The 9227-nt window shown below is 32.1% G+C and overlaps 1 protein-coding gene and 1 pseudogene across 1 annotated transcript; both read left to right on the top strand.

Moving 5' to 3' along the window:
* Positions 1 to 947: 947 nt before the first annotated feature.
* Positions 948 to 3220, top strand: LOC114172490 (uncharacterized). Its single transcript, XM_028056946.2, has 4 exons — positions 948 to 1128; positions 1205 to 1343; positions 1422 to 1621; positions 1725 to 3220. The coding sequence occupies exons 1-4, from the start codon at positions 1051 to 1053 to the stop codon at positions 3045 to 3047; spliced, it is 1740 nt and encodes a 579-aa protein (XP_027912747.2). The 5' UTR covers positions 948 to 1050; the 3' UTR covers positions 3048 to 3220.
* A 4762-nt stretch (positions 3221 to 7982) lies between these two features.
* Positions 7983 to 9069, top strand: LOC146886757 (uncharacterized; annotated as a pseudogene).
* The last annotated feature ends 158 nt before the right edge of the window (positions 9070 to 9227 follow it).

The following is a 9227-nucleotide window of genomic DNA, read 5'->3' as shown; positions in this document are numbered from 1 at the left end:
GTGAAAACTAGGGGTGCACAACAGGTTTTTGGTGGTCCATTCTAGAAGGAGTGTGCAAATAAAAACTGGGGGTGCATTTAGCTCTTGATTTATTCTTTTCCAAAATTTCCTGATTTTTGGACTTATTTTGTAACTTTTAATATTTTAAATCCACACTATTAATGACCAAAAATAAATTCCAACTGCATTAACAAACGTTAGAATATCCAATAATATTTTATGCAACTAAAATCAATTTTTACGCCACTTTTACCAAACTTATTCAAAAAATCCAATAATCACAAATCCTAATTAAATCAATCTTTAAGCACAGAAAATTCAATTAAATCCCCAAATTTAAATATTAAATGAGGGCAAAAATTTGAATTCATCAACTAGTAAGTCTATAATGTCATATCATCCAATAGACAAAACACTTATGTATTCATGATTTGTTACTTATTGAAACTTGTGTCTTACAGATGAAGCATATAATCCAACTGAGACATATAGAACTTAATAATAACAATTAATATTAGTAAAAATTTAACGTTATGAAAGCTTGTAAACTTTTAAATTGTAGAATATTTTGCTACTTTTATTTTATATTTAATTCAATTTTTCAATAGTATTTGTTTCACTGTTTGTTTTATTCCTAATGTTCTATTTATATCTATTCATATTGTGTTTAATAATGAAAACTAAATACAATGTGTTCATGCTCCAATGAAATAATTACTTCATTAATAATTTATAGGAAAAAAATAATTATTTGTTTAAAAGTTTAAGAAAACTATTGATTAATAAACGTTAATTTATAATTTTAAAGCCAATTTATTAATTAAGTTTAATAATTAATTAATTAATTAATATTAATTTAAGGCAATAAAACTAAATATGGATAATGATTTTGTATTAAATGGATATAGTGGGTGGTTGTGGTTAACAAATACAAAGGTTCGGTTGTGAGTGGTTTTGTTTGATAAATTGATTCAATCAGATTGTTATTATTCCAATGGAATTGTAATCGCAAATGATAAGATCTTGGTGTTAGAAGGTGAGAAGAGCGAGATGTTGAGCTTGGTGAAGAAGACTTTCTATTCTAACAAAGGAATTTTTCTTCGTGAACTTATCATCAATGCTTCTAATGTAAGTTATCATTTAAATTTGATTTTCTATTTGTAAATTTTTGGTAATTGTTATTGATTACGGTATGTATGCACAGGCTTTGGATGAAATCCAATTTGAGAGGCTCACAAAAACAAATATTTTAAATAATGATGAACTAATTGTTAGATTAATCATTCACAAGGCTAACAAAACACTTTCTATCATCGACAATGGTATTGGCATGACCAAAGCAGGTAGGTAGGTGGTGATATTTCACTTTCATTTGCATTGCATTGTCATTAATTGTATTCACATGTGTGTGTTTGTTTTAGATTTGGTCGATAATTTGGGTGTTGGCTTCTACTCTACTTATTTGGTTGCTCATAAGGTTATCCTCACCTCCAAGCATAATGACCATGACCAATATATTTGGGAATCTCAACCTAGTTCCTCTTGCTTTTTAACCACGGATATCAATGACCAACGACTCCCCAGGGGAACTAAAATTACCCTTTTCCTCAAGGATGATCAAGTACACAAATTAAGTCATTCCATATTTTAAATCATTTCTTTTGTTTAATTTAAGTCATTCTCATTATTTGTTATATATTTTGTTCACTTATTATTGTCAATAGTCAGAGTATTTGGAGGAGACCACCATCAAGAATCTCATTAGCAAAGATTGCCAACAAATTACCCATCCTATTTACCTTTGGAGCGAGAACACCAAAGACCATTGGAAACTTATTAACATTTGGTTGCACGACCAAGAGATGGACAATAAATTTGTGGCTCAAAATCTTGGCAAACACTTACCAGATCATCTTGCATTCAACATTCTTTTCAAATTGTCATTGAAATCTCTTAAAAGATTTGGATGCATATGCAAATCATGGGCTCTCTTGTTGGAAAATCCTAATTTCATGAACCTCTTTTACAATAACTTCATATCTAACCAAAACTCTTATTTTGATGATAGCTCTCTCCTACTATGCCTCGGTCCAGATTACGACCAATATAATGATGAGTCTTCCTTATATTCACTTTTTGGTATGAAGTTTCAGAATTCGACAATATTAAATTGGCCAAATCCACGTATAGAAGGTCATTCTCCTGGAGTTTATATTTTGGGTTCTTCTAGTATTAATGGAATTATTTGCCTCTACCTAGAAGCAACAGACATTGTGTATTTATGGAATCCTTCTACCAATGAATGTAAGGTCACTGTGCCCAGCCCAGTTTCGGATGTACAATATGATTTCGATGTTGTGATTGAATATGAAGGATTTGGTTATGATATTGCTAGAGATGATTATAAAGTGATTAGAAAAATAGGTTATTATGCACAAGGAAACTTGGTTGAAAATAATCATAACGAATGGGAATATGACCGGTTTTGGGAGATTTATAGCCTAAGAAGCAATTCTTGGAGGAAACTTAATATCGAATTTCTTAACTGTCAAGGTATTAATAATAGATTCTATTTAGAGGGAATGTGTCATTGGTTATGTAACAATGGCGATGAAGGATATTTGGTTTCGTTTGACATAAGCAATGAGGTATGTTATACAACCCTCACACCCTTAGATATACCCACAAAAACATACAATGATTTTAATTTCTGTTTGGTGATGAGACACTTATTTCTCTTAAATGGGTCAATTGCTTTAATGTCAAGTTATAAAGACACAACTATATTTTACGTATCAATTTTGGTTGAAGTTGGCAAGAAGGAAACATGGACTAAACTCTTTACTATTGGACCTTTACCGTCACTTTCGTTTCCTATTGGAACAAGTAATATGGGCAATATACTCTTCGAAACAAATGATGGTGAACTAGCTTGGTTTGACTTAAGAACCAACCTGATTGAGAAGCTTGGTGTCAACGTACAAAATCGTAATTGCCAAATAATACTTTATAAGAAAAGTCTTTCCAATAGAAGGATAAATACTTAGTGTTTTTTTTTTTTTGTTTTCACCTAAATGACTTATGACTACTTATATTAGAGTTTTCTCCTACAAATATCCTAAGTGGCTTGTGAATTTCTCATTGTAGTTCTCTCGGTTTATGCCCCCTTTATGGCTAAGTGGAAACTATAAATAAAATACAACCAATCATTGTAATGGAATTTTGTATCACTGTTATTTGTGAATATAGCCAACTATCCTATGATAGTGTTAAATTTTCATCAATTTTATTATTATTATTTATTCGAATCTTCCTAGAAGTATGTGCCAATGTTCCTTCTTAAATTTTAGGAAAAGGTCGGGTGTTCAATGTGTGAACCATTCACTTGAATTACTTTTACATCTCATGTTGATTTTTAAAATATAGATTGAAGTTTGTTTTGTTTAAAATACTTTAACTAAGTGAGTTAGTTAGTGCTGAATTAGAATACATATAAATTATCTATTTAAATTAACCAACTTCTTATTATGAATTATTATATTTATTTATTTTCTTACTTTAAGAATCCAAAATCTTATTTATTAAGATTAATGAAAGTAATCAAATATTAATGGCTAACGTATTACCAGTTCATGTTAATAAGAATATGTAAACATTTTTCTCTCTCGTCCACTTTATCACCAAGTCAAATCTGTAACTTCTAATAATGAAGTTAGATAATTTGAATTGATAAGAAATTCAAATTCTATTTGAAAAGAATGGAATTGTAAAAGAAAATATTTTATGGAATTAAACATTGTATCACACATAGCCGATTCACCCAAATAATAATAATAAATGATCACCACATCTATATCAAAGATAATTCAGGTAGTCGGCCTAGCCTGACCTAAGCCTAACCGGCCTAAACCGATAACCTAAGCCATTAAAGGAATAGCCAGCCTAAGACGACGTACGAACAATGGCGGCATAAGCCGCTAAAGGGGTAATCGGTCTACATCGACCACTCTAAGAAACTTGATGAAATCAAAACACTCATAATCAGTAAGCCCACAATAATCAGGACTAAGGGCCTGGGCTAGGGCCCAGACCCACCTATGGCCCAAACCAGGGCCTAACCCATGGAATGGTCAAACATAATTAATAAGCTATAAATATACATGAACCCCACGAATTAAAGGTGCGCATTCATTACTTCCCTAATCATCTGATTTGACTTTCTCTGAAATTTTGCTGACTTGAGCTTTAGAGTCCCTTTTGCAGGTAACCCCTCCCGGGTCCAAGCAGACATATGCCAACCGGAAATAGGCCTACTAAGGAGATGGCGGACTATGGGTAAGGTGTTACTTATGCCTGACTCATCTTATTTGTTCTCTGCAGGAACAAACATGATTTAATTTAGGATATTATTTGATTTCACTATATGTAATTTGAAATGAATTTATGTATACAACACAATATGGTTTATATTATTTTTATTGAGAATTATAAATGTGTGTTTTGTATTACTCGTAATACAATGCATTGTAGAAAATAAGAGAACAAATAGTTATAAGATATAACAATAAATATATATTATTTTCTTAAAAGCAAAAGAAAACTAACAAACTAATATCTTATTCCATGTCAAATTGATTACTAAAATTACAATTTAATAATAAAATTATCTCATGAAACTTACGTGACATGTTTATAAATTGGGTAATGAATCAAGTTTTAAATGTTTTGAAAGAATAAACTAACATGATACGAAGTGTTCTTCCCCAAAAATGAGTACAAATATCTAAGGTGGAAAAGATGCAATGTTTTAACTTTTCTGAAGATTGATCACCAACTTAAATGAAGAATGCTAACGTGAAATCTACTTGTAGAAGATTTTTCGACACCGAAAAAAAGTATGGGCAAAAGAAATTATCCAACACCATCCAAAATTTTGCATGTACGTTTACATATTGAATACAAAAACCATAATAGATCAGACACATTATTATAATACATTTTGCTAAACTTCTATAGTTATGTTCCTAACTAGTCTTTTTTGTCCCGCTTGATCTTCTTATGTCAATAGGTGATGGAGCACCACTTCCAACATCTGGCCTAGAATAGAAAAAAAAACTTATAAGTTATTAAAATTCAAATGGGTATTATAACAAACTTATGTAATTTCTTAAATAAACTATTAAATTTTACTCATTTTCCTTGTTCAGGAACTTGTCATCCATATTTGTCGATGTTGCACTACATGAAGCAAAATTTGTACCATTTAACCTTGTATTGGTTTGCTTAAGTGTAAGTCATCTCATAGGTTGAACTACTTGATGAAGAGAAAGGTGTTTTTCTCACCAAATATCTTAAGTTTTTCCTAGAGTGCATAACTCTTGAATAGGTGACTATCAAAAAGAAATTAGAATCGAATCAAATCATGAAGCAAGCTTTAAGCACATACTTATATTCTAAAAGGGTCCAATTGGAGAGAATGACTCATGTAAACCAGAAAAGAAAAAGGTCATGACATATATAACATCCCGATTTTTTTTTTGGATGTTACAGAAAGATATAAAATGAACATTTTTAGCGGAACGATTATCGATAAAATGAACTTAAGAAAAAAAATTATAATTTAATCTATTAAAAACGTAGTTCAAACGTCCATTGTCTAAAAGTTTTGAAAAACAAATGTAAGGCCCACTTACTTTTACGCCTTATTTTAAAAAGCCATTCCAAATCAGATGGGCCTAGGGCTGGCTCAAAGGATAAAACCCAACCCTAAGTTTGCCCTAACTCACTCATTCTACTCTTTCAGAAAACCTTAGAGCTGTAGTCGTCTCCCTCTCTGCTAAGGTTTTGCTTCCATTGTTACGTTGAACTAGGAGGACTCGTTGCTCCACGTAAATATCTCTTCCTAGCTCGTACTGATCCACATTAATCATCCTTCGTATTTCTAGTTAGGGTTTCTTGTTAACCCGTTTCTTGGTTATGTTCCACTTTTATTTCAACCCTTTAGTTCGTTCCTAGAGTTGTTGTGCTCGTCGTCGTGTCGTCGAGGCGTAGTTGAGAAGCACTTGATTTTAAAAGCATTTACCACAAAATATGTTATATGGAATCTTCATGGTGAGAAACAAATAGAAGATATTTCTAGTAATGAAGATGATATACAAGAGGCATTTCATTATGAAAATCCAATGGAAACAATGATCAATGAAGCATTTGGGCACTATAGGCAAGAAGGTACTAATCTAGGCAAAACACAACCATTGGGTGTAGATGATGTTTTGAATGAAAGGCCAAAGGAGGATCATAATGAGTTTATTGAGTTTCTCAATGATAGAAATCAAACATTGTGTGACGGGAGCAAGTACACAAAATTAGAGTTTGTAATCAAATTATATCACATCAAGGTTTTGTGTGGATTAACTGACAAGGCAATGACTATGATCCTAGATTTGTTAAAAGATGCATTTAATGAAGCAAACTTGCCTATTTCTTTTTATGAGGCTAAGAAAACCGTCAACAAACTTGGTCTTAACTATACCAAAATAGATGCATGTCCGAATGATTGTATGTTATATTTAAGAGATGATGAAAAAGATTTGTAAACATGCAAACATGCAAACGTTGCGGTACATCTAGATGGAACCCAAAGAAGAAAAAAATCAACCTGCAAAAGTTTTGCGTTACTTTCCATTGAAGGGACAAGGATGAGATGGCATTCTTTAGAGAACTAGGATGGGTTCATAAGGCATCCAAGGGACAGTGAGGCATGGAAAACATTTAGTTTATTGCATCCTGAGTTTGCTTCTGATCCTCGAAATGTTCGTTTAGGCCTTGCTAGTGATGGTTTTAATCTTTTTGGTACTATGAGTTCTACTTATAGTATTTGGCCAGTGTTTTTAATTCCATGCAATCTTCCACCATGGATATGTATAAAGCATACTTCATTGATCCTATCCATGATCATTCCAGGCAAGTAAATGCCAGGAAATAATATTGATGTGTACTTACAACCCCTTGTCGATGTGTTACGTGAGCTATAAAATGATGGTGTGGAGACCTTTGATTCTTCATTGAATGAAACTTTTAGGATGCGAGTAGCTCTTATGTGGAAAATCAGTGACTTTCCTGGCCTAGTCATTTTATCTGGTTGGAACACACAGGTTTAGCTTGCCCTACTTGTAACTTTGATGCAAAACCTTGTCGTCTCCCTTATAGTAAGAAGTTGTGTTTTATGGGGCATCGTCGCTTTTTGAGTAGAAATCATAAATTTAGATTGAATCGTGTTCGCTTTGATGGAAGCACTGAAACAAGGAATCCACCACTAAAATTATCAGGATCTGACATTTTTAGGCAAGTTGAAAATATTAATGTTACATTTAGGAGAGGAGTAATTTTGGATGGTAGAGGAAAAAGATCTAGAGAAGAAGTTAAACAATGGAAAAAAAAGAAGCATTTTCTTTGAACTTCCGTATTGGGAGTCTAATTTGTTACGCCATAATTTAGATTTCATGCATATTGAAAAAAAAAAGTATTTGACAATTTGGTATATACTTTGTTAAATGAAAAGCCTAAATCCAAAGACAATGTAAATGCTAGGAAAGATTTAAAGGAAATGGGCATAAGAGAGGATCTTTGGCCATATGATAATGGAAGATATCATCTTGCTTTGTTTTCATTAACTCGTGATACCAAAAAGTTGTTTCTCAAAACTTTGAAAAATGTTATAGTACCAGATGGTTACTCAAGTAACATTTCTAGATGTGTTGATGAGGTGCAAGAAAAAATATTCGGGCTAAAAAGTCACGATTTTCCATATTATTATGGAGTAATTACTACAGCTGGCAATACGTAATTTGTTACCAAACCATGTCACTACAAACTTGGTGGAGTTTTGCTCATTTTTTAAAGTCCTTTGTAGTAAAAGTTTAAATCCACAAGAACTTGAAATGCTTTAAGATCGCATTGTGCTAACACTTTGCCACTTAGAGATGTTATTCCCACCATCATTATTCACAGTTATGGTTCATTTAACTATCATCTAGTAGAGGAAGCAAAACTTGGAGGTCTAGTTCATTATCGATATATGTATCCTATAGAAAGGTAATGCTTAGTGCTTTTAGATTAAGGTATCATTATCATAAATATCCAAGTTGTTTACTCTAATTATTTCTCATTATTGTAGGGAATTAGGTCATTTAAAGACCTTTGTACGAAACAAGGCGAAACCCGAAGGTTCTATAGCTGAGGGATACTTAGCTTAAGAGTCTCTTACCTTTTGTTCTAGATACATTGAAGATATAGAGACAAGGTTCAATAGACCAAGACGTGTTTGTGATAAAACAGGATGAGCCTTTTCTGTTATCTATCTTTCCACAAGGTAGGAAGCCAGTAGGAGGTTCTTCGAATTTTACTTTAACTCAGATGCAAAAACTACAAACCCATCGATATGTGGTTTTAAATTGTGCAATAGTCACACCATTTGTTGAGTGAGTAATCTACATTAAGTGTGTGATTGTATTTAAACTAATTAAATTATATTAGTCATGTTGTTTGATTATATATGTAGTGAATTTAGACAACTAATAAAAAGAAGTTCAAGGGGAAGGCGAGCTTCAACCACTAAGATCGAAACTAGAGTGTTTAAAGAGTTAGTTGATTGGTTTCAAAGGTGGGTGGGTTATCACATAGTACACTTTCTGTTATTTACTATGTTTTCTTTCAATTATGGCTAACATAACTTCTTTATTTAGATTATGAATCCAGAAACAACAAATACAATGTCTAATGACTTAAAGTTTCTAGCACGAGGTCCATTGGAAAATGCTAACAGATTTATTGCGTACAACATCAATGGGTTTAAATTTCAAACATTGACTCGAGATGAGGGATTGAGAACACAAAATAGTGGTGTGTTTTTAACATCTAATACAACTTGTGTATCAAGCAGTGTTGACAGGAACTTAAGGCAAGTAGACTTATCCTATTATGGAAAGTTGGAGGATATCATTGAGTTTAATTATTATGGTCAATTCAATGTTGTTCTTTTCAAGTGTAAGTCGGCAAATACTACACGAGAAAGAGGATATAAAAAGGATCAATGGAATTTTAATTGTGTTAACTTTGATAGACTAATTCATATTAGAGATCGTGAAGAACATGAACCTTATATTTTGGCATCTCAAGCACAAATGGTATATTATGTAGATGATGTGGTCAATAAAGGATGGAGTGTT

This window comes from Vigna unguiculata, chromosome 4, assembly GCF_037176805.1.
Source record: "Vigna unguiculata cultivar grain cowpea cultivar isolate G323 ecotype 2 chromosome 4, ASM3717680v1, whole genome shotgun sequence".
Taxonomy (NCBI): Eukaryota; Viridiplantae; Streptophyta; class Magnoliopsida; order Fabales; family Fabaceae; genus Vigna; species Vigna unguiculata.
This window is presented reverse-complemented; position numbering and strand designations above follow the sequence as displayed.